The sequence below is a fragment of the Pelophylax lessonae genome, assembly GCF_965119305.1.
Source record: "Pelophylax lessonae genome assembly, chromosome: 4".
Lineage (NCBI taxonomy): Eukaryota > Metazoa > Chordata > Amphibia > Anura > Ranidae > Pelophylax > Pelophylax lessonae.
The window spans coordinates 167,025,684-167,052,988 of record NC_138771.1 but is presented as its reverse complement, the minus strand read 5'-3'; the positions used below and the strand labels follow the sequence as shown (position 1 = coordinate 167,052,988).

The window sequence follows — 27,305 nt, the reverse complement described above, 5'->3', positions numbered from 1 at the left end:
TATAATGTTTGGGTTTTTTTAAGTAGTTTTCTAGCAAAAAATACAGATTTTAGCTTGTAAACAACAAGTGTCAGAAATAGGCCTGGTCCTTAAGTGCTTAAGGTAAAATGTTTAAGCTTTAGAACCATTTTAAATCTTATAAAGGTGGACTGCAATGGTAAAGATCCATAAACCAACTATATATTTATTTGACCTTTTAAACATTGAATTTAAAGATTGCAGTTTTGATATCAATAGTAAATTCTACTGTCTACAATATATTTTTTGACAATAGCATATGTGTATACAAAACATGTATTACTCAATCCACTTCTGCCTCATTCCTACTCATCTTTATGTGAATCCTGAATTGTTATTCTGACTAGTTTAAATCTAAGGAAAGGTTTTTGTGCTTCCTTAAGAGCCAGATAAGAAGCACAGCCCTTGACCCTAAGAATACATTCCTCAGTAGTTCAGAATAGCTGGCAGAAGACTTGAGCTCTCTAATCACACAAATGGCTCTTTTCCAATGGGAACTGCTCTAAGCTGTGCCAAAGAAACTCCATGGTTGCTGCCGAGCAAACAGCAATTCTAATTTCAACATCAGCAATTCCCAAAACAGGCTTAGTCACGTACCTAATTGAAAGGTGTCATTAAACTTTGACTCAGAGGTGTTCAGGAGCTACTAGAAGACAAACACAGGAGCTGCATGATTGTGCTAGAAAAAAACACCCCTCAATGATAGTCATGCATTTAGCTTTTTCTCAACTGTCCTCACAACTTAATTATTAGCCTGGAATTATTAATAATTATTACTGTTGCTGTTTATTGCTATTACCGCAGGTGCCAAACATTTAGTGATAATATGATTCAGTTGAGCACACTGAAAATAGAGCAAGCTGAGTCCAATAAACATCCAGTGCTCACTAGAGTTATCAAAAGTAGTGGATCCTTGGTGGGTCATACAGTGAGGGACCTGAAAAACTACAGAGTTTTTATCAGTATACAATCTTCTGTTAGATAAAACTGGCACATTTAAATTGATAAGTAGAGCATTGTGCATTGCAAAAATAGAAACTGTCTGATACTTGCCTGTGGGCAAACACAACAAACAAAATCTATTAACGTACATTCCTTGTATAAGTCAGGACATGGGATTTAAAGTCTTTATCCTAGGGTTAAATGTAGCTACCTTCAGGTTTTTTGGTTGTATCCTCAGGCCGGCCCTAGATGGTTCGAATTTTGGCTGCAGGAACTGGCTGGCATTGGAGCCGTGTATGGCTAGCCTGAGTGTATTATTATTTATAATTATTATACAGGATTTAAATAGCGCCAACAGTTTTCTTAGTGCTTTACAACTTGAGGGTAGACAGTAAAAATACAATACACTTTAATATGGTGGGAATCAGGGGGCCCTGTTCGTTGGAGTTTACAATCTAAAAAGGAGGGTCAAGAGCTACAAGGGGCAATAACTGTGTGGGATGAGCTGATGGATAAAATAAATGTACAGTTGTTAGTTGGGGGCCAGATAGGCTTCTCTGAAGAGATGAGTTTTCAGGGATCGTCTGAAAGTGGACAAAGTGTGAGTACAACTTGGATACAACCAGCCTGCCGGATTTACTTACAATTATTGCTAGCGGCTGCTATAACTGCTAGCAAAAATCACTGTCTTCTCCTGGTGGGGACAGATTCCCCCGCTCACTACCCCACCCTGGAGAATATAATGTCTCGGCAGGAGGGATTCCCCTGTCAGCACTGTGAAATTCACACCGTCTATGGCCTGCCTTAGGTGATGGCACTCATCTCTTTACTTTTTTCATTTCCTTAAATGCAGTGGGTGCACAAAAACTAAACAACAAAAATTTAATGCACACAAAAGAAGTACACTTAGGGTGTGTCACAGGTCCCCTCACGAAAAAAGGAAGGACCCCTCCCTGACCCCCCCCCAAGGCTCAAGTCTCTTGACGGGGTAAGGCACACTCAAGTTCATCTAGCCAAAAGGCCTGGCAGACCCCTCTCCTCATGATCAGCCAAAGCCAATTACCGAGTACTAGGTGGGGGGCTCTCCTGAAGAGAGACCCCCCCAAGATAGGGGAGGAAGGATTCTGATGACCACACATCCTACCCTAAACTTCAAGATAGGCCCAGGACCCCAAACCCTTCATCCTGAGCAAAAAGGGAAAAAAGGAAGGAACTTTTTCTGCTGCTAGAGCAAATTGAATCATGCTTTGCTGGGGTTTTTTGCCTTCTTCTGGATCAACTGTAGGTAAAGGATTGTGTATATAGGATTACATAATTTATTTATTTATTTTCATTTTAATGGTTGGACTTTTAAGGACTTGTGTCTTTTTTCAACCATACTAACTATGTAATATATAAGTGCAAAGTTACACAAAATAAATAAATATGTAAAAATAAAAAAAGTGCCAGTGCAGGTGAATTAACTAGGCCTTGCATGCTGGTAACAAGAATTGCCCCAGTCTCAGCTAAAGGGCCTAGCCATGAGGTGCAGTGCAGAAAAAAAGCAAAGGTTTCCTGGCCTGGTGCAGTTTCACACATTGGGGCCCCAAACCCATAGTGCCACTCTCAGGGGGCGCTTGACATTGCAGGTTTTCTGCCTTGCCAGCCTCTGACCAGACTAGGCAGCACTGCACAAATCAGAAGGCATTTGACCCCTCAGGACCCTCAATGACAGGAAAATACTCCTGCCTCACACCTTACATGGTGCATGCTCGATTCAGTTTCTTTTGTTATTGGGAAGATCCCCTAGGACCCTCATCATACCAGCAGGGGCACTATACAGGCAACCATCCTAGCCATAAGGACACAATGACAGCGGAGCACCCCTACACGACACTGATAAGAACAGATACTACATTTGAACTTGCCAAGAAGCAATTCTTCTTATTGACTTGCAATTTGCTTCAAAACTTGCTAATAAATCTGCTTGTTTGCACGTCATAGTCCTTTTTTTTTTCTGGAAAAGTCTAGTTGTCTGTGCTGGCTCAGCATCTCCACCGTTTCCCTCGCCTACTTACACAGCCAGGAAAGGAGTGAAGGGAATACTATAGATTGTCACTTGATTGACAATTCTCTGTCATTTGTGGCTGCTTACATAACATTCAAGATGCTGGTACCCAGCAGCAACTTTAGGGCTTTTGGGGGGCTTTTACGGGAAAATATATTCTTATTGTAAGTTGTTGTTAAAATAAATGGTCTGTTGGACAACTAAATGTTTATTCTTAATCTTAGGAATGCCCCTCTTCTGGTATAAACTGTTGCACTAGGCATATTGCTGTAAGTTATACCTGAGTACCACATTGTGCAATATTATAGTAACATCTTGGACACAAACCACAAAACATGCATATTTCCACATGTTGTGTCTCTTTAAAATGTTGCAAATACAAAAAAATCTGTTGATCCTGCCAAAAATTGGATGAGCTCCTAACTTACTGTTTGACCTGAATTACAGTGCCTCTGATGCACTGAAATCTAAAGCAATGTTTTTAGCTCTGTAGTTCACATATGTGGACTACAGAACAATCCCCACCAAGGTATGGGTGTAGGGAGAGGAAGACGTGGTCTGTCATTCTAACACACTTCACCCAGTGATGTGTTTAGTAACAGGTTTCCTTTTCCTACATGGCCCTGCATTATGGTAACACACATTACTGCAAAATGAATCCACCCTTAGTGTCAAGATTAGGGGAAGGGTTATGTTAAAGCAGATCTCCATCCTCCCCACCCAATTTATTTTTTTTTCAGACCAATCCATTTCAGATACTCATCCACCCAATGGATCCAGCGGTGTCCAGCAGAATTCTATCAGAATTCTGCCCCCACTCAGTCCTGAACCGCCATCTTATGTGACATATTCGTTGGGCCTCACGATAATGTGTGCTAAGCCTGCCCCTTCCTCCTTTTTTCAGTGAAGGAAAATGCCTCCTGGGATATGTGACGTGCATATCCCAGAAAGCACAGCGGGCATAAAGCACGTCATTCACCTAGACAAGTCATGTGCATGGGAGGTGAGCCTGCAGTTTTTACACAAATTTAAAAAATAAAGTGTGTGTGGAGAGGAGGGAAGGAGGGGTGGAGAGGAGGGAACTTTAATTTGAGAGAGAAGATTTGCTTCAAGAACATAGTTAGGTTACAAGTAGTGTTAGGCAAGCAGTTCGGGCCAAGTAAAAGTTTGGCCATTTGGCAAACACCCCAATTTGCAGGGCGGTCACGGCCGCATCTTCCTTAACAATGGATGAGTCATTAGCTGTAAACGGACTTCCGGCTGACAGCTGAATTATAAAAAAAACATTGCCGGCAATAGAAAAACATTAAAAAAACAGCATGGGTGTCCCCTTTAAAATCTATACCAGACCCTTATTCAAGCCTACAGCCTGGCAGGCTGACTAGTGAGTGACCATACCAGCTCACATGCCCTCAACATGGGGGGGTGCTTTGGGGCAGGGGGGCTCTGCCCAAGGGCCTCTTCCCCACAACCCTGGGCTGTGTTTGTGGGGGGTCTGCAAGCAGGGGGCTTATCAGAATCTGGAAGAGCCCTCTAACAAGGGGGCCCCCAGATCCTGACCCCTCCATGTGAATAAGTATGGGGTACATTGTACCCCTACTCATTCCCCCCAAAAAAGGGTCCAAAAGAAATAAAACCACACACAGCTTTTGACAATTCCTTTATTAAAAATAAAAAACAACTTCCTCGATGTAGATTCATCATCAATTATGATGCCCGCCACCACCGCTTGACCTGAAAAAATAAAAAAAATTAAAAAATGTTCTGCCCATTACGAAGGCTAACCACTGACTACTTGCTCCACCATTTGACAGTTCTTATACAGGTAAGGGGCGGAGTCACCTGATAATGTCACCTGGTGTCACCACCCCCTTGTGACATCACCAACTCAGCATGCATCGTTTGGTGGGGGGAGGTGCCACCAGGTGATGTTGCCAGGTGGCCCCACCCCTTACCTATATAAGAAATGTCAAGCAGCAGAGCAGGTAGTCAGCTGTTACCCTTTGTAGTTTTTTTTATTAATTTCGGGTCCAACAGTGGCAGTGGGCATCGTGATTGATGATGGATCTTTTAGTAAAGGAATTGACAAAAACTGTGTGTGTGTGTGTGTGTGTGTTTTTATTTCTTTTTGACACTTTTTTTGGTGAATGGGTAGGGGTACAATGTACCCCATACTCATTCATATTGGGGAGGCCCTTGTTAAAGGGGGCTTCCAGATTCTGATAAGTCCCATGCCCACATACCCCCACAATTACAGTCCAGGTTTGTCGGGAAGAGGCCCCTAGTCCCCATCAACATGGGGACAAAGTGCTTTTGGGTGGGGGCAAAGCCCTCTACCCCAAAGCACCCCCCCATGTTGAGGGCATGTGGCCTTGTAAGATTTAGGAGGGGGGCACTCGCTCATACCCCCCCGTCTCCTGACCTGCCAGGCCGCATGCTTGAAAAGGGTCTGGTATAGATTTTGGGGAGGGCCCCACGCCATAATTTTTTTTTTTTTAATTTTGCCATGGGGCCCCACGCCGTTTTTTTAACATTTGTGTATTGCTGGCAATGGTATTGTATTGCCAGCAATTTAAAGTAATTTTGTTTTCCTTTATAAATATCAGTTTTGCTGCAACAGGTTAAAAACAAGGTACAGATGCGCCACTTTACAGGCAGACTAAGGGGACCCCCCAGGCACTATATTTAAAGGAATTTTTTTAATTTTTATTGTTTCACTTTAAGCATCATTAAAATCACTGCTCCTGTAAAAACAATCTTTTTAAAAAAATAAATAAATTGCGTTGATACATGTCCCCCAGGGCAATACCTGGGCCCCCATACCCTTTTTATGCCCAATAACTTGCATATTCAAAATGGGGACTTGATTTTTCAAGTTCGGGTCCCATAAACTTAAATAGAGTTCGCTGCTTGGGTCTGAACTTTTCACATGTTCGACAGATCTGGTGTGAACCAAACAGAGGGATGTTCGGCCCAGCTACAGTTTTGTACTGAAAATTAAATTGTAAACCCCAAATTTAAGAAATGTCCTTTTCTTTCTCAAACCTTAGTTTTTTTTGTTTAACTAGGTATTGTTGCCTTCTTTAAAACTTCCCCTGCTAGGATGACACTGTTCATTCCTGTGTGTCTGTGTAGGGGAAGTGTTGTCACCCTAGGAAACAGACCCCCACTGCAGAATTTGCTCCTCTCGGCATCTCTTCATCTACACAACCTACCATTCTGGGGCTGCCATGTCATGACTAGGTAGAGCACAGCCACGAATGTACAATCTGGAAAAAAGGCAGAAGAAGCCTGTGAGCTGTACTGGCACATAGCTCTAAAAGCAAACAAATCATACATTTGAAAAGGAAATTGTAAGAATTAAATGTATTTATTCGCATTTAAATTGCACATTTGTAAAATTCAGTTTTTTGGAAGATTTAATTACACTTTAACATCAGACTACTGACAGAAAAAGACAATAGTGATGTTATTAACTCTCAGATGATTTGGGGACATTGACTAAAATCAATTTTGTTTTATAGTATGCTGAAGAAAGAGGTCACTGATGCGTTACATTTTCCTTTATTACCAAAGTGCCATTTAGATGGTGGATTTGAATCAAGTGATTTTTCCTTGTTAAAGAAGATCTGAATTTGACTACAGTTCATGGGTAGAACTGTGGAACATCAGACACTGTCTTACAAGTAATCCTTTGTGTTCACATTCAGCTTTGTAAAAAGAATATGTTAATACTTTATCTCCTGAAAGCATGCTATTCAGAGGGAAAAGGGATTTCTGAAAAGTTTATAATTGCAGAAATCCACGTTCTTCAGATGTTACTTTATCACACTAGTTTTTTTTTTTTTTTTGGAGCAATACCAAAGTAATTTGCAAGCCAACCTGACATCATTAGAATGCCTAATATACATAAAGTATGCCAACCACGGTGTACTGAGTGTCTCAAAGCAGCCAGGTTTATAGAAAGAATCCTAGAGCATTAAGAAATTGAAGACATATAGGTTACACTGGATGTCCAAACTGAGCTGATTTCAAATAGAAGATTATCAAAGGTTTGGAGGCCTGTGCACAATTAAGCATTTCATTCCAGTGTGTTAATTCACATTGTCTAATATAAATAAAGCATGAAAAACATTGGAGGGTATTTACTAAAGTTGGAGAGTGCAAAATCTGGTGCAACTCTACATAGAAACCAATCAGCTTCCAGGTTTTATTGCTTAATTGAAAACGTTTAAAGCTAGAAGCTGATTGGCTACCATGCACAACTGCACCAGATTGTAAGAGCACCAATTTTGGTAAATCTCCCCCACTGTGTACTGAATGCCTCAAAGCAGCCAGGTTTATGGAAATAATCCTAGAACGTTAGGAGAATTAAGATATGTATTGGTTCCATTGGAAGTCTGAACAGAGCTGATTTCAGAAAAGAGCAGTGGTGTAGCTACAGGGGTCGCAAGGATGACCCTGCCTCTGCTCCAGGGGGGCCCATGTGGCTCATAGAGAGAGGCTCTCAGATCAAACTCCCCATCATGCATTGGCACTGGGAGCTTCGTCACACACATTTAGCAACAGGGCCAGGAGGGGCTGCTGCCCTAGGCACTGTGGTATCATACGGGGTAGGGGGGCCCTGCAAGGAGATTGAGGGGGAGGGGATATGTGTTGGGAGGAAGAGTTTGGGGGTCAGCAGGGGAAAATAATTGGTATAAGAGGGGAAATTTGGGTGTGTGTGCTAGCAGTACTGATTCAGAGGAAGTAGAGTTGGGGAAGTCCATACTGGAGAAGAATCTGGGTGTTCTGGTAGATCATAAGCTTAATATATGGAATATATATATTGGATATGCCAAGCTGCGGTTTCCAAAGCAAGCAAAGTCCTTTCTTGTATTAACAGAGGCATGGACTCTTGAGAGAGAGATATAATTTCCCCCTGTATAGATCATTAGTAAGACCTCGTCTGAAATATGCAGTTCAGTTTTGGGCACCAGTTTTCAAAAGGGATATCGGGGAACTGGAGAAAGTGCAGAGAAGGGCAACCAAACTGATAAGAGGCATGGAGGAGCTCAGCTATGAGGAAAGATTAGAGAATCTGAATTAATTCTTTCTTGATAAGAGGAGATTAAGGGGGGATATGATCAACTTTTATAAATTCATAATGGGTCCATATAGTGAACTTGGTGTTGAGTTATTCACTTTAAGGTCATCACAGAGGATAAGGGGGCACTCTTTATGTATAGAGGAAAATAGATTTTGTCTTCAAACACGGAAATGTTTCTTTACAGTAAGAGCTGTGAAAATGTGGAGTAGACTCCCTGCAGAGGTGGTTCTAGCCAGCTCAGTAGATTATTTCCTAGGTGTACATAATATAACTGGGTACTAATATTTTATTGGTAAAATTGATCCAGGCAATATCCGATTGCCTCTTAGGGGATCAGGAAGGAATTTTTTCCCCTGCTGTAGCAAATTGGATCATATTTTTCTGGGGTTTTTCGCCTTCCTCTGGATCAATTGTGGGTATAGGATTGTGTATATAAGATTGCATGGTTGTGTTTTCTTTATTGTTTTGTGTTTTTTATTGGTTGAGCCAGATGGACTTGTGTCTTTTTTTTTCAACCTAACTATGTAACTATGTTGTGAAGGGGTGGAAGAAGAGGATTTGTGCTAGGAGGGGGGATTTGGGGGGCGTATGCCATAAGAGGTGAGGGGGGAGGGGATTTGTGCTAGTAGGCATGATTTGGGGTGATATTCATACTAGGAGGGGGATTTTGAGTGCAGGGGAAAGAATGTGTACTCAGAGGGGACATTTCAGGGGTGGAGTGTTTTTATTTTATTTTTTGGGGGTTGGGTACTTGTCTGGGGGGATTTGGGGGATGGAGGGGCAAAGATTTTTACTGGGAGGGGGGTTTCAGCAGGGGGGTGATTTGTACTGGGAGATGATTGCCACCGTATACAAATCAGGGATACAAAATGGGCCCAGGTGCACAGCAAATACTGAAACCGTTATGGTGAGATCACCTTTCAAGACCCGTGAGTGCCGCTCTCTTTTTTGGTTTAGATGTATGTGTATATATATATATATATATATATATATATATATATATATATAATGATATAAGTGATTAGGAATAAGTTAGTGATTGATTTCTTAAGTAAATAAAGTGGCTAGTGCATAGGTGATCAGGTGCATATAGAACAATAGTCCATCAAGTGAATAATCTTTGAAATCCCCCAAAATAGAAGGTCTTGAGGTGATCCACAGGGTTGTTGTGCTGGTAAAATAGCCTTAGTGCTCCCTTCCTAATATTAACTGCACTCACCGGAACTCAGTACCCCTACAGGGGTGATGGGCGTAATAATCAGGGGGTAATCACATCCAAGCACACCGATCATCAATGGGTTTCCCAGTTGGATCCACCTCGGAATAATGGGGCAATAATCTCCAATGTATAATACCCATGTTCTTCACTTTCAGTGACGTAAAGTGGGGTTTATTTTCTCACACTGGTGAAATCAGTGCGTGGTGCAGCCGTGCTGGATCCGCCCACAGTTTCCTGCGATCCTCTAGTAAAAATGTCCTACTCGGCTTATGTAAATGCCACCCCCTCTCTGTCTCTAATGCTATAGTGATAATCTCTGCCCTCTGAGAGTCCAGCTGTGACTCTGTAGGAGGGCATTAACCACTTTCAGACTGGAGGATTTGGCTGCTCAATGACCAGGCCCTTTTTTGCAATTTGGCACTGCGTGAATTTAATGGACAATTGCGCGGTCGTGCGACACTGTAACCAAATGAAATTGATGTCCTTTTTTCCCCACAAATAGAGCTTTCTTTTGGAGGTATTTGATCACCTGTGCGATTTTTAGTTTTTGATGCTATAAACAAAAAAAGAGCGACAATTATGAAAAAAACAATATTTTTCACATTCTTTTATATGAAATTCTTAAAAAAATGTAAAAAATCTAAATTTTTCTTTTACATTTTAGGCCAATTTGTTTTCTGCTACATATTTTTGGTAAAAGCGTATTTTGATTGGTTTGCGCAAAAGTTATTGCGTTAACTAACTACGGGGAAAGATTTATGTCATTTTTATTGTTTTTTTTTTACAAGTAATGGTGGCGATCTGTGATTTTTTTGCGGGACTGCGACATTGCAGTGGACAGATCGGAGCCCTAAGTGACATTTTTAAAACCTTTGAGATACCAGTGACACTTTTGGGGTGCCAGTGACATTACTACAGTAATCAGTGCTAAAAATATGCACTGTTACTGTAATAATGACACTGACAGGGAAGGGGTTAACCCTGTGGGTGATCAAGGGGTTAAATGTGACCCTAGGGGCATGATTCTAACTGTGGGGGGGCATGGCTTGTGAAGTCATCACAGAGACATGTGATCCTATATAGCACAATCACATGACATCTGTGAAAACTTCAGAGAGAAGTATGGACAGCTGTGTTTACATCAGCCCTCCGTCCTTCTCTGTCAGCGGCGGGAGATTGTGAGTGGCCGGCGGCCATCGGAGCCGCCTGTCACATGCACTAGCTTCCCCGCTGACGAGCGGGGGTGGGAGCGCGCCTCCGGCGCCACGCGATAGCCCCCTAGCTCCTCCTCCCAGGCGAGCGTCGTACACGGACGGGCTTTTGCCTGGGAGAGCCAGCCTGCCTCTGTACATCTGTGGCGGCTGGGGCTAAAGTGGTTAAGGTGGGCGTGACGGAGAACGGCCAAATCGTTCTGCTCCTCTAGCTGGTCAATCATTAACTTTGGATTTCTCTTCTGTTCATTTACTTTTTGTCAACTGATAAAAATAAACTAGTGACACTTCTATTTCTGAAAGCATTCTTAATTTAAAACATTTTTCACACCTGCCTAAAACTTTTGCACATTTGTGTATGTTGTCTTTTATATTACCTGGATTGTATATGAAAGAGCTGGTAAATATAATGCCAAAGGTAATTAACTTGTTGTCAAAATATGTAAAAATAAAAAAGTTGCAAAATTTAGGACTGAACAGTTTGGATTTGAGTTGATAAAATATGACATAATCATTTAGAAATGTTCGGCATGTTCTAAAGCTAGCCATTGTCTGGCTGCTGATAGACTTGTTCTTGCAATACTGATGTAATGTTTTTATTCACTTTTCATTATTGACAACAGTCTCTCATTTATATCACAAAGGTCACTGATTTGCCAAATTTAACAGCTGGAGGCAGAGACTTGTCCCCAGCTGTTAAATTTGGCAGAATTATTACAAATGTATGGATAAAGGAAGTTGAATGTTTACACAAAATGATAGATTTCAAGTTAAGCCAGGACCTTATTTTTCCATTTAGGTGAAGGGGTGTTGTTTTTTTTTTTTTGATAGGTGTAGAGAAGAGTTTGAGCCCTTGTCAGATTGTTAGGCTCCATGGGACGTTAGAAAAAACGTGCTGCAAAGCTAGTTCTGACGCTGGGAAAAAGCAGCTGGTAAACGTGCTTTCAGTAGCTTTTTCCATTTGCGTTATTGCACGTTTGGCCACATTGCTTTTAGCAGCATTTTTTCTGCCTCCATTCAAAATCAAAGGTTCCCTATGGGAGCCTATTGATTTGAATGGAAGTCGCACCGCAAGTCGGATCAGGATGATCCGACTTGAGGCGCGACTTGCGCTGTGAGAATTTTGAGGGGAAACTTCCACGCCAAAAATGGGAAAAAAAGTGCGTGGGGGTCCCCCCCCCCAGGTTCCAAACCAGGCCCTTCGGGTCTGGTATGGAATTTGAGGGTAGCCCCACGCCGAAAAAATGGCAAGGGGTCTTCTGCTCTTCTGCTCTTTTGCTGTCCGCTCTTTTGCCCTCGGCTCTTCTTCTTCTTCCTCCGGTCCTCCTCCGACGATATCTCCGGTGATTATGCCGGTCTCCGGTCTCTGCAGCTTGTTATATAGACATTGTGGGTGTGGCCCCCGATGACGTCATCGGGAGGCCCCACCCCCTCATATCACAGATTACGTCATCTGTGAGATGATGGGGCGGGGCCTCCCGATGACGTCATCGGGGTCACGCCCACAATGGCTATATAAAAAGCTGCAGTGACCGGAGACCGGCATAATCACTGGAGACATCGTCGGAGGAGGACCGGAGGAAGAAGAAGAAGAGAAGAGCCGAGGGCAGAAGAGCAGAAGAGCGGATAGCAAAAGAACAGAAGACCAGGAGAGGGAGAAGACCAGAGCAGAGAAGACCGGATGAAGATTTTTAATAAACTTTCCAAAACGTCTCCTGTCGTTATTTACATACACTGCCTTTTATGGGGTGAATGGGTAGGGGTACAGTGTACCCCATATGCATTCACATAGGGAGGGGGTCCGGGATCTGGGGCGCCACCTTGTTAAAGGGGGCTTCCAGATTCCGATGAGCCCCCTGCCTGCAGACCCCCACAACCACCGGCCAGGGTTGTGGGGATGAGGCCCTTGTCCTCATCAACATGGGGGCAAGGTGCTTTGGGGTGGGGGGTGCAGAGCTCCCCTGCCCCAAAGCACCAACAACCCCCCATGTTGAGGGCATGTGGCCTGGTATGTTCCAGGGGGGGTGGGGCCGCTCGCTCGTCCCCTCCCCCTTCCTGCCCTATCGGGATGCATGCTCGGATAAGGGTCTGGTATGGATTTGGGGGGGGACCCCACGCCGTTTTTTTCCCATTTTTGGCGTGGAGTTCCCCCTCAAGATTCTCACAGCGCAAGTCACGCCGCAAGTCGGATCATCCTGATCCGACTTGCGGTGCGACTTCCATTCAAATCAATAGGCTCCCAAAGGGAACAATTGATTTTGAATGGAAGAAAAAAATTTTATAATGTGGCTGAACGTAGGTTCATCACGGTCGGTCACGTTTTGTCACGTTCGGACGCGTTTCTGTGTTTGAAACGCCGGGAAACACACGTTCAAAAAACGTCCCTGAACTCAACTGCCTGCAAATGACTGTAAACGACCCTGTGTACATGGGCAGATAAGATAAAATGTAGATGGGTTCAGGGGCTTCTGAAAAAAACGCCCAAATGTTCCTAAACGGCCATTTACAACGTCCCGTGTACATGGAGCCTTATTCCTGTAATTGGGAGGTTTAACCACTTTAAGACCGGAAGGATTTGCCCCCTTCCTGACCAGGCCCTATTTTGCGATTCGGCACTGCATTATTTTAACGGACGATTGCGCAGTCGTGCGATGCTGTACCCAAATGAAATTTACGTCCTTTTTTCCCACAAATAGAGCTTTCTTTTGGTGGTATTTGATCACCTGTGCGATTTTTATTTTTTGCTCTATAAATAAAAAAGAGCGACAATTTCGAAAAGAAAAAACAAACAATATTTTTGCACATTCTGCTACTGTATGACATTCCCAAAAAACAAATTTTTAAAAATCTAAATTTTTTAACATTTTAGGCCAATTTGTTTTCTGCTACATATTTTTGGTAAAAAAAAAAATAGCGATAAGCGTATTTTGATTGGTTTGCACAAAAGTTATTGCGTCTACTAACTACGCGAAAGATTTATGTCATTTTTATTGTTTTTTTTACTAGTCTTGGCAGGGATCTGTGATTTTCTGGGGGACTGCGACATTGCAGTGGACAGATCGGACCCCTAACTGACATTTTTGACACTTTTTAACTACAGTAATCAGTGCTAAAAATATGCACTGTTACTATAATAATGCCAATGGCAGGGAAGGGGTTAACCCTGTGGGTGATCAAGGGGTTAGATGTGAGCCTAGGGGAGTGATTCTAACTGTGGGGGGGCGTGGCTTCTGAGATGACCATAGAGACGTGATCCTATATAGAAGGATCACATGAGCTCTGTGATCATCCCAGGGAGAAGGACGGTCAGCTGTCTTTACAACAATCGACTGTCCTTCTCTCTCAGCGGGGAACAATCGCGAGTTTCAGGCGGCAATCAGAGCCACCTGACACACGCATCAGCTTCCCGGCTGACGAGCGGGTGCATGAGCGCGCCGCTGTGGCGCGCGCTCGCCCCCTAGCCTCCTGAGAGCGAGCGACGTAGACCTACGACGCTTTGCCCAGGAGCAGCTGCCTGCCGCAGTAAATCTGCGGTAGTCGGTCGGTAACTAGTTAATTCATATTCTTTATGTGTCTGGATAACCACCAATGAAAATAAAGAAAATACAAAATTTTCAGTTGTCAGCAGAACAGACAGACAGGAAGTGTAAGGAAATCTTTTGAACAGTGGTGAATGGTAAAAACAATCACCATATTGTTTTAGATCAGGCAAGTTAAACCTAAAACAATGGGTCCAACACTGTGGAAGTATTGGGGCCACAACTATTTAATACCATTAACAAAAAAGATTATAGAACTTTTGTACTCCTATAATTATAGTAATAACTCCAACTTACATTTTATGCCAGAAAATGGCAGTAAACATTTTCAAACATATTTAACTGCAATATTATGTAAGGCAGTAAGACTTTTATCAGCTTTAAAATATTGAAGGGTCATTTATGTCACATTTTGAAACTATAGAGGTAAAAAAAGATGTAAGAGGGCCACATGCAACCCAGAAATGAAAGGTTTGGCATAGCTTTTTTGGATCTAGCTATTTGCTTGTCAGGCTGATGTAAGGAATTACAGTAAACTTTTCTTAAGAGAAAAATGTTTCCCTTGCTGACCTCCTCCTGAAGATGCTAGTTGCCTGGCTATTATGCAAGCCCACTGACTTTCAGAGTCACTGACCAGCAGCCAGTATACAGATCAAGAGAGTTGGAAAAAATATAGGTGTCTTTATATGCAGGTTTGTTGTGGGTCCATGGGGAAAAAATGTAAGCCTTTATTTATACCCACTGACATGTGATGGAAGTTGCTCTGTTCTATTGCATTAGATAAAACCCAATATATCCATATATAACACAATACAAAATTGCTGTACTTTTGTAATGTACAGCAATATATGTACTGATGTACTTTGATGATAAAATATCATAATTTTACAGAAAAGTAATTAGCAATTTACACTAGCACTAACATTGGCTAATGAAGAAATGCTTCCACAAGATGTGAGGAAAAAATAAAAATACCCCACATTGGTATCAGTAAGAGGAATGAAATGTATCAATGATGCTGTCAGTTGGAGGAAAAAATACTGCTGTGTCTGTGGTGTCAGTCCAAGGAGCACTGCCTTGGCATCTATGACAGTGGAAGTTAGAGGAGAACTGGAAACCTGAGGGAAAGGGGGGGGGGGTGGAACTCTCTAGGAAGCATTTAACTAGAAGGTCTTATGTGGCTGAAGGGCTCTAAAGGGAAGGAGGATGGCTAGGGGGATCTCAGAAGGCTTTGAGGGAAGCTCTGGGGCTGAGTTGCTCCCCCACCCTACCTGTACTTACAGTTCCGGACTCCTTCTATGCTCAGCACCCTCACATGAATGAAGACAGCTGCTCCCTTTTCCAATCTCTAGTCATGTGATGTGACTGGTTTTCCAGCATACGTGTTCGACAGAAGCTGTTTCAGCTGCCATATGCTCGGGCCGAATGTCGGACGTTTTTTATTGAACCATGTATGTCACCATACATTCGGCCCGTGTGGACTAGGCTTTAACCTGAGCAATGTAATATATACATAGCATTTTAGTAAGGGATAGAACCAAATCAAAACCAGCACCTAAACCTATTTCTAAAATTATAAAAATTTAAGTTTGCCATTTTTGTTGATGGAAAAATTGAGTCAACATGTTTGTTTATTTATGAATCTGCTTGATGCAGCTATTTCCAATACCCTTCATCATATTTTGACAGCATTGAATACATTAATTAAAATCTATTTTGCAAAATTAATTTAGATAATTTATGAAGAAGTTTTTTTCCCGATAGGTTTACTAACCTAAACCCAAAACCTACTATTTAACATGGAGGAAGAATATAAATTTGATAATGACCATATCATTATTATTTTCCCATGAAATTTGATTGACTTACTATATTTGATGACTCGGTATTGGCATCACAAGTCAGGCTGAAAAACTGAGGCACAACGTTTGGGGTTCTAATTTGACCCTATTTCAAGATCCTATTTGATGAAGGTGTCAGATTAAAACAATAGGGGTTTTGGGGCCTCAATTTTTCAGTTTGGTGTGAATTACCCTGGCCATACATGGGTCAGCTTTTTTGTTCAGCCCACTGTGTCATTGTATTCTGACGGCAGGACTCCCCGCTATTAGAATAAAGCGATTAGAGCTGCTGCCAATGAACTGCAAGTCCTGTAGGACCAACCATGAGAAGTCAGTCGATAAATCAACCTCTCAGGAACAGGAAAGGCCATAGATTGAAATTTGGCTGGTCCCTGCTGAATCCGCCAAATCTCAATACATGTATGGCCAGATTTATCTTTAGCCCTTCTGCGTTATGTTCACTGCTCATGTATGCAGATACTCTACAGTGAAAGACTTTCCACTGGGGCAATGTTTATGATTTTACTTATAGTAATACACGTTAAAATATATCCAGCGCACTCCTGATGTATTGCAGTAGATTATAATTATGGATTTTACTGTTTCAATACCTCTAATGTTTCCAATAGACTGCAAGATATTTTCTGAATACAAGTGTTTATGAAAAACATTGATTGGTGTGGGTGTGCTTATCTTTTTTTTTTCACGCTTAGCTGTATTTTCTCCTCTCATATTAGCCTATAGCTTTCCCATGCATTTTCAAATGTTAACTTACAATTCTGTTTTCAACAAAATACTTAATACAGATTTTCAATTTGCTGTTTTTTTTTTTTTTGGTAAACTGATATGGCTTAGGACTGGGGCCTAATCATTTTATAGTTTAATATATATGTATATTATTTAAAATGTTGCTCAACAAATCTATTCTTTGCAGACGCAAGATGCTTTATTTACTATTCTTCGGGACTTGAGACCTGATGATCATTTTAATATAATTGGGTTCTCCAACAGAATAAAAGTTTGGCAGCAAAACCAACTTGTCAAAGTTACTCCAAACAACATTCGAGATGCAAAAAAGTTCATATTTGGCTTGTCACCTACAGGAGGTAATACTATTACTAATAATAATATTTGCTATTAATATTATTAATAAGTGATATTTTAAGTTCATGTTTGTTAGATCCATATTCAATCATAAAGGGCAAAATATGCATGATAATTGTATGTGTTATGTTGATGATTGGAGCCTATTGACAGCTGTTGGGGGGCTTTCCTATTGGCTGGTTCTTGATGATCGTGTGTTGGCAAATGTTTTTCTGTTGATTGGGATACCTTAGACTGGGATACAAATACCCCTCAGACATTTTTAATAGAACACCAGTTCCCTTTTAAAATACTCTGGATTGGCTGTTCCTAACCAGGTAACAAACTGTGTCTCAATTTCTTAAAAATTAGAAAGAAATGTAGTGCCCTAGCTGCTGTATAGTGGAACAATTAATATTAAATAGCTGAAAAAACTCTGTTGTTCTATGTATATTATGAAGTACTTACAGTATATTACAACAAGAAAACTGAATACATTTTAAAACATTTGTTCATAAAAATATTAAAGACAAGACTAAGTTTAACAAGCAAAATGTAAGGTTCCTATCTTGTTGGATCCAGTGGAAAAAAAACAATTATAATACTAAAGTTACAACTATGTTTTTAGGGGGACTTTAAAGGGCTACAATGTTCATACCAACAACAATTCTATAATATTCCTTCTGTACTATATAAAAAATTGCATAAAACATCCACAAAATATTAAAAAAGACCTGCTTATACATTTTCATTATAGACAACTACCACAAAACCCCATACTGTATATTACAGTAAGGAATGTCATATATGTTGGGTTTAAAGCTAGCTTAGTACACACAATGAGAAAATCGGAAGAATGGTTGTCTGGTTTTTTTTTTGCATGTTAGTTTCCATATTGAAAATGAATAGGTTACTAAAGGACGAAAATTTGGAAGTGATGTAATGTATTTGTATTGTATTTTCGGATGAAAACTATACTGATTAAATGAAAATCGTTCAACCTGGTATTGTAGAGACAAATGGTAGAGTACAGAAAAATGTTTGTGTTTGTCCCTTCTTTGATCTATTGTGTACGATATTCTGATCGTATGTACTAGGCTTAAGGATTGGATATGGGGAGCACCAGATGGGCAATCATTATCCAGTTATAATACTACTAATATATTATTTAACCCATTATGGTTAATGGGCATAATAAGCATGTACTGCTCTGTGCTGCATCAATTCAGCCTCCGGTGTGTATTACATATATACTACAATCCCATCACACTATATGCACTCCCTCACACACACGCAATGGGGTCACACTGATAGTTTCATAACTGTGGCTCCAGTCTGTGTAGAAGAGCTGCTGACATTGACTACCACTATAAGTGATAACTGACAGATACAATAAGATTGTTTTATTACAATGAGCAAATATTGTAATTAATGGCAGCTATTACATGAAGTTGACAAGCTTTTCCTGTCATCTGTTCTACAGTATTTTTCAGTTGCAGAAACCTGCAAAGTATGAAAATCAATCAATCAAAAAATAATTATTTTTAAATGACTGTTTATTACTTTCTTCCCCTTCTCACTTTAGCAAGATTTTTTTTTTACTGTTTGAATGCCAACATTTTTGCTCTTCTTCACTTGTCCGATTTGATCTTTGGAACCTAAAATGCATACAGTGTAAAACAAAATGTCTTCATTAATTATTTCACCAAGCTTTGTATCTGAAATATAACTTTAGTATGACCATTACCGTGGCAAATTACAAATTAAAATGTGTAAGTCTTATCTACAGTAACGGCAGTTGTTTTAAATATTGAGAAAGTTGAATAAGGCTTTGAAAACGAGACCACAGAAGAAAGCCATGTTCCCACAAAATAAGACACATTTCACTTTGATATCAATGTTAACCACTTGCCGACCGCTGCCCGACTATATATACGGCGGCGGTCAGCCCCTCCCAGGCAAAGTGACGTACCGGTACGTCACTAGCCTGTGAGCCGATAGGGGGCGAGCACGCGCCGCCGGAGGCGCGCTCCCGCCCCCGCTCGTTCACTAAGCAGCCCGCGCGTGTGACGGGCGGACCCGATGTCCGCCGGTCACTCGCGATCGTCGGATACAGCGGGAGAAAGGCAGGCGGCTAATGTAAACACAGCCGCCTGTCATTCTCCCCTGTGTAATAGCACAGATCATACGGTCCTGCTATGTAGGACCATTGATCTCTGCTGTTACACACACAGCCACATCCAATCACAGTTAGAAGCACGCCCCTAGGGACACACTTAACCCCTCCCTCTCCAATAAAGTTAACCCCTTCCCTCGCAGTGTTATTTTTACAGTAACAGTGCATATGTATAGCACTGATTACTGCAGTAATGTCACTGGTACCCCCAAAAGTGTCAAAAATGTCAGTCAAGGGTCCGATCTGTCCGCCGCAATGTCGCAGTCCCGCAAAAAAAAAATCGCTGATCGCCGCCATTACTCGTTAAAAGAAAAAACAATAAAAATGACAAAAATCTTTCCCTTAGTTAGTAAACGCATCAACTTTTGCGCAAACCAATCAAAATACGCTTTTTGCAATTTTTTTACCAAACATATGTAGCAGAAAACAAATTGGCCTAAAATGTTAAAAAAATTTGATTTTTACATTTTTTTGGGGGAATTTCATATAAAAAAATTTGAAAAATATTATTATTTTTGCAAAATTGTCGCTCTTTTTTTGTTTATAGCGCATGATCAAAAAATCGCACAGGTGATCAAATACCACCAAAACAAAGCTCTGTGGGAAAAAAATACGTCAATTTCATTTGGGTACAGCGTCGCACGACCATGCAATTGTCCGTTAAAGTCACGCAGTGCCGAATCGCAAAATAGGCCCTAGTCAGGAAGGGGGTAAAATCTTCCGGGGCTTAAGTGGTTATTAATGTAATAAAAATGTAATAGTATTGCTAGAACCCTAGGTTCATGGCTAAAGATTTGAAAATTGTATCTGTGTGATGTAAACAGCTGCAAGACATGAAAAGTTTAACCCTGTATTGGTTTATCATTCTAAATCCACAATGAATCTTAAGCTGTCTATAGACAGCTTGAATTTCAGCCGATTCCTGCTGCACCACCCAGCTAGACAAAAGTTGATTTAAAAATCAACTGAGCTGTGTGCAAAATTATGAGCCAACGATGATTGCATCCTATCAGATGCTGTCACTGTTCAGCAGAGCCACTGTATTCAGGCATAGGGTACAACAGCTGCCAAATACAAGAGCCAGTAGTGGACATTTCTTCATCAACATTGTTCAGCATTGCTTGATGGTAGTGTCTAATTCCACTGTGTATAGTTTGCTATTAAAAAATTAAGAATACACTAGATACCAGATATAAAATAGTGTCACAGTAATGAATGCTACAGCTTTCAACTTGAACTATCATCGCAACCAAGTGACACAAGCCATTTTACTGTCTCTTTTTCTTCACTATAAAGGATGATGCTTTTATTGGGAGAGCTCATGAAATGCATTAATACAATAGAAAAAAAACTTAACACTTGTATGCTGCTGTACTGGATTATAAAAACAAATATTTGATAATTTCAGGTACAAATATCAATGGCGGTATCCAGGCTGCCACCAGCCTCCTTAATGAATATTTAGTTAATATGGACAAGCATGAGAAGACTGTGTCACTGATAATATTCTTGACTGATGGAAGACCAACTCTTGGGGAAATCCAGTCTAATAATATCCTAATAAATACTAAGAATGCCATCAGGGAAAAGTTTTGCCTATTCAGCATTGGCATTGGCAATGATGTTGATTTCCAACTGCTAGAAAAATTATCTCTGGAGAACTGTGGCATGATGCGCCGGGTCAGTGAAGACGATGATGCAGCTGTTCAGCTGAAAGGGTATGTAATTTGCGGCTTCCATATTATGGGTAAGAGATCCCTTTAAAGCTGGAATGCTTTTGTTTTGACTCTACAAGGAAAGTCCCCACATATACAGCTTATATTATGAACCAACAAACTGATTTACTGCTGCACAGGGGCTCTGGGCTTCAGCAAAATGGCAGCCTTCAGCAAGAAGAAACAGTAACAATGCTGGAGGCAAGTTACAGCACACACTCATTTTGGCAGCATAGTTATTCATGTGGAATGTATGTTCCTTGATAAAGAGCATTATTTATCAAGTTGTAATGGGTAGAGTTCCACTGTAAGTTATGCTATGTGAATGGGGACATGTAATAAATATAAAATAGGTGAAAACAATAGACCTGCACTTACAGTATTAGGATAATGTGTAGAAAAGCAGCTGACACAATTCACTAGTGGCGAATACTGGCATAAAAAAAAAAAAAAAAAAAAAAGTGCAGCCCTAAAAGCTAACAGAAAGTACTTGACAGGAAATTCGACAGAAAGAGTCCAATAGGTATAGGGTCCAAAATAGAAAATCTTGTGAGAGATCCTTCACCAAAACATGTACACACATTGACTTTTACCATACAGAGTGGACCACTACATACAGTGGCCAAATGCACGGGTTACAAAATCCAATCGATCGAACAGCAACACTCTTCCACCCTTAAGCAGATTCCACTTCATATGGTCCTCAATTGATGTAACGTTCCAACATAGATAGAAAGACACTTCATACTGTAATATGTTCTGAACGTAATGAACGTATTACACTATGAAGTGTTTATTATGTGTTTTTCTCTCTATGTTGGAACGTTATATCCATTGAGGGCCATATGAAGTGGAATCTGGTTAAGGGTGAAAGAATGCTGCTGTTCGATCATTTGGATTCTGTAACAAGTACATTCGACCACTGTATGTAGTGGTCCACTCTAGATGTGTCTTTCTATCTATGTTGAAACGTTATATCCATTAAGGGCCATATGAAGTGGAATCTGCTTAAGGGTGGAAGAAATATAAAATAGGTGTCACCGCAATTTGGCTTCAAAAGTGAAAATACACTTTAATGTAGGGGTGTCATAAGTATGAATAAGCTCATTAGAATATTAGAGCCTTCCGGCTTTACAAACTGACATAAATTGTTTTTTAAATTATATTTAATATATTTAGCTCTGTTATATAAAAGTATAGAAATTAGATTTAATTTGGATTGGACTGGGCTTTTTACATTTTCTATTAACCTAACTAGGTTTAAGTGACCACGAGTTGACAGACTACCATAATGCTATGTAGCTTACCACTTCATTGACCAATAATATATAATATAACAAACTTATGAGCACAAAGGTTTCTGTTAACAGAACATACATTACAACAATGCTTCTACTAGATGAAAGAGGCATGCAAATGCAAACATTTCCAACTGACAGCCAGATATTATCTGAATTCAGATCTTGGTAAATGAAAAGCTTTCTGCTGTTGCCATTGACAGTCCATCCAAATTGCTTAAAATCTAAATGCCTTGGTAAGAAACCTTCCTTCCTATTCTGACCTCACACTATTTAAAGCCACTTTCCTGCATTTTACTCCATACTCCAGCTGTGATTAGACACAACAGGATTTTGTCATCAGGTTTCAGCCAATGATTCATGGCTAAGACTTGCTGATTGGCAGTGTCAAACCACAGCCAAGAGCCCTGTGTCGACAAACACACAGGGCTCTGTACTGAGGGAACAATCTGTTTGTTTCTTCTCCCTGCAAAATATATATTTAGTAAAAAGCAGCACATATTACACACATTAACACATGTTAGGCGCACACTTATCCCCTTGATTACCCCAAGATGGTAACGCCTTCCCAGCCAGTATCATTAGTTTGGGGACAGTGTATAGAATTATCACTGTATTAGTGTCACTGATGATGTCAGTGTCAGTTAGTCAATTAGTGTTCCTCCCAGTCAGCTTCAGTTACTGCCAGATTGCCCGCTGCACTATCACAGTCCCACTATAAGTCGCTAATTGCCGCCATTACTAGTATAAAGGATAATAAATAAAAATTCCAGTATTTATACCATAGTTTGTAGATGTTATAATTTCACACAAACTAATCAATATATATTAAAAAAGAATAGCGCACACATGCAAAAGAAATGACTATCAAATATGAGGACAATCCATAAATAAAAATGGGGATTTGGTCCCACCATATAGCCAATCAATATATACCTATTGGAATTTTTTATTTTTATCGAAGAAATACGGCAGATATTTTGGTCTAAATTTATGAAGACATTTTATAAGACAAGACAAGTTTATAGCAGAAAATAAAAAAAATGTTGCCTTTTTTTAAAAAAAAATGTAATTTATATATATAGAAAAAAAAAAAAAATTAAGACCCAGTGGTGATCAAATTCCACCAGAAGAAATCTATATTTGTGTGAAAAAATGATATAAATGTAATTGATGTACAGCATTGTTTGACTGTAATTACTTAATTACCAAGTAGTGCAGTGCTATATAGCAAAAAATGGCCTGGCCACGAGGAGGTAAAACGTTTCAGTGGTCTGGTGGTTTCAGTTTAAGGTTTGTCCTAACAACATGGTGCCAGTTGTAATGAAAGAATCCCCTAAATTCTTTCATTTTTAAAAAATATCTCTCCATCTTATTTAAATTCCCTTTTGCCTTGTCCTTTACATTAGCTTAGCTTACTTCCATCATTCTGTAATATTGTTCTCTTCTTTGATATTTCTCTTCACACCTTTCATTTAATTCTTCCTGTTGATCCCCACAGTATCATGATGGGTTTTATTGCCCATCTGTATACAAATTTCTCATATGGTGAGCCAATGAGACAGATTGCTAATCTTGTTGAAGCAATCCATGCTCACTAGGAAATAATATCCATGGTCATTATCTCGTATCCTGTTACTCAGCACCAACATATCCATGTTTACCATACATATTTGTACAGTAGCAGGAATTATGAGTTCTTGTTGATTTTCATCTAATTATTTCTTTCGGTTTATAATTATTAAAAGACTGAAAAAAGACAGGATGACTTTTGGACAAAGATTCTACATTCTGTATTTGTTTAGCTGGGGTCCAAGTTATGCAGTAAGCTATGCAAGCTGTGACTTTATCAGCAGGAACTTTTTAGGTTTATATTTTCTTGTTGAGTTCCCATATTAGACATTCTTTAATGTCTTGTTCCAGGAGCTGTGCCGACCCCGGTATATTTATTGGCACTTTTTAAAGTATTCTTAGTATTATTTATGGAAGCTTTTCCTCCACACATAGACGTAAAAGGCCGAAGGGAGTACAGCTGCAAAAGAGCCTAATAAAAGTCCTTTTTTAAACATTATTTGGAAATACTGCTCTGTATTTCCCTTGAATATTCCTGTTCATTATAGTACAAATATTTAAAGCAACCGTTACCCTCTAATAATTAATTAAGTCAGGGCTCTTTCAGCTAGGGCATTTTTTCAGGTGGACCTGATCAGATGCTCCATGTGGGTTTTTAGATAGGCTTGTGTAAACAGACTGTCAGTTTGCATTGCCCTACCTCCGATTCCATACAGAATGGCTAAAGACTGCGTCCTTTTCCATAATCTAGACATAAACATGACAGATCAGAGGTAGCCTGAAGTAAAAGGACAAAAGTCCATTTACATACATCTGTCCATATTGCCATCACAGGCCTGCGCAAATGTGGGTATGGATGTAAAAATATGTATATGTTAAAAAATTTAGCAGGGGATCTACTCATGGAACCCCTGGAACCCCTGCTGAATGAAACCGTGCAGCACCATGTAAAAGGGCCCTTATTGTTTTTGTTATGCTTAGTACGGTGGCAGCTGTACTGTAAACTGTTAAGTGTATATCAAGCCAAAACAGTTTTTCTTAGTTTTGGAGTGGGAAAGGGTAAGAACTCCTGCTAGGTTTTTACAGTTGGTCAGGGAAATTGTTAGGCTCCATTAACACTGGGCTTAAAAAAATACCAGTTCCCTGAAAAAAAAAAAAATACTAATTTAGAGCATTTTAGTTTAGGCGGGTTTAAAAGAGTTTAGCTTTTTTTCTGCCAGAAAGCTCCAATCAGAAACGCAAACCAGAAGGTTTTTTTTGCCTATAAATGTTGAGCTTAAAATATATCTTTAATCGTCCTAATGTGCATGGACACACAGGATAACATTGAGCTGCTTCTACAGGCAAAATACAAAACTTTAGGCCCATGTGCATGGAGCCTTAGAGAGATTTTGCCTTACTTCCTGTCCTCCTGAAAAGGCCACCATAAGAGGGGGACAGCCAAAACACATGTAGGGGGCCCAGGCCCCTCAGTCCGTCATAACGCATGGGACAACCAGGGCATTGCCCAGAGGTCCCAGGTGCATGGAGAGGCAGCTCCCCCCGCTTCAGTTTCCATCTCTGCTCCGGCACTTTGCACTAATCTTCTGCTGATAAAGAGGTCATGTGAGCAACTGTGACCAGCCCTCGCTTCTCCAGTTCCTATGGATACCTCCTGCTTCATATCAGTGGCCATGACACTTCGCACCGTACTGTGGGTGGTAAATCCTCCAGTCCACTGAATGGCGTAGAGTGACTCCCGATCATGGGTTCCTCAAGACGACTCCTGCCCCTTTGTACTATGTTTTCCTCCCCCCTGTACTGTGCCCTCCTGCCCCCATGTAATGTGTACAGATATAAATACCGTATCCCACAAAAGTGAGTAAACCCCTCACATTTTTGTAAATATTTTATTATATCTTTTCATGCGACAACACTGAAGAAATTACACTTTGCTACAATGTAAAAAAGTGAGTGTACAGCTTGTATAACAGTGTAAATTTGCTGTCCCCTCAAAATAACTCAACACACAGCCATTATTGTCTAAACCGCTAGCAACAAAAGTGAGTACACCCCTCAAGTCAAAATGTCCCAATTGGGCCCAAAGTGTCAATATATTGTGTGGCCACCATTATTTTCAAGCCCTGCCTTGGACATGGAGTTTACCAGATCTTCACAGGTTGCCACTGGTGTCCTCTTCCACTTCTCTATGACAACATCATGGAGCTGGTGAATGTTAGAGACCTTGCGCTCCTCCACCTTCCGTTTGAAGATGCCCCACAGATGCTCAATAGGGTTTAGGTCTGGAGACATGCTTGGCCAGTCCATCACCTTTACCCTCAGCTTCTTTAGCAAGGCAGTGGTCGTCTTCGAGGTGTGTTTGGGGTCGCTATCATGTTGGAATACTGCCCTGCCACCCAGTCTCTGAAAGAAGGAAATCATGCTCTGCTTGAGTAAGTCACAGTACATGATGGCATTCATGGTACCTCAATGAACAGTAGCTCCCAAGTGCCAGCAGCACTCATGCAGCCTCAGAGCAAAACACTCCAAACCCTGCTTGACTGTAGGCAAGGCACACTTTTCTTTGTACTCCTCATCTGGTTGCCGCCACACACGCTTGACACCATCTGAACCAAATAAGCTTATCTTGGTCTCATCAGACCACAGGACATGGTTCCAGTAATCCAATTCCTTGGTCTACTTGTCTTTAGCAAACTGTTTGCAGGCTTTCTTGTGCATCATCTTTAGAAGAGGATTCCTTCTGGGACGACAGCCATGCAGACCACTTTATTGCAGAGTGCAGCTTATGATCTGAGCACTGATAGGCTGAACCCCCACCCCTTCAACCTCTGCAGCAATGCTGGCAGCACTCATACATCTATTTCCCAAAGACAACCTCTGGATATGATGCTGAGAACGTGCACTCAACTTCTTTGGTTGACCATAACGAGACCTGTTCTGAGTGGAACCTGTAATGTTAAAAGGTATGGTCTTGGCCACCGTGCTGCAGCTCCGTTTGAGGGTCTTGGCAATTCTTCTTACAGACTAGGCCATCTTTATGTAGAGCAACAATTCTTTTTTTCAGATTCTCAGAGAGTTCTTTGCCATGAGGTGCCATGTAAAACTTCCAGTGACCAGTATTAGAGAAAGCAATACCACCAAATGTACCACACCTGCTCCCCATTCACACCTGAGACCTTGTAACACTAATGAGTCACATGACCCCAGGAGGGAAAATGGCTAATTGGGCCGATTTGGACATTTTGATTTAGGGGTGTACTCCCTTTTGTTCCTACATTATTCTCCAATACCTTCCATGTATTCCTGATCCTCTTGCATCATTACCTTTCATGTCATACTGATCCTGCTGTATTATTCTCTCCTTTCTTTACATCCAGATTTCCCTCCATTATGCTCTAATACCTTCCATGTCACCCTGATCCCCCTGCATGATGTACTCATGGGGTGGCCAGTGGGAGGATTTGGTGTAATGGCAAGTGGTCAGGCCCTAGGGAATGTTGGTTGTCAGGCCCAGGGGGGGCCATGCCTAAAGCTGTGTAAGCTGTGTAAGGGGCC

The 27,305-nt window shown here is 40.8% G+C and overlaps 1 protein-coding gene across 1 annotated transcript in view; it reads left to right on the top strand.

Moving 5' to 3' along the window:
- ITIH5 (inter-alpha-trypsin inhibitor heavy chain 5) overlaps positions 1-27,305 on the top strand; it is a 106,948-nt gene that overhangs the window by 62,838 nt on the left and 16,805 nt on the right. The window contains exons 8-9 of the mRNA XM_082254061.1: positions 16,841-17,012; positions 20,574-20,883. Of these exons, the coding sequence (XP_082110187.1) occupies positions 16,841-17,012; positions 20,574-20,883 (482 nt within the window). The remainder of the gene's footprint in view (positions 1-16,840; positions 17,013-20,573; positions 20,884-27,305) is intronic.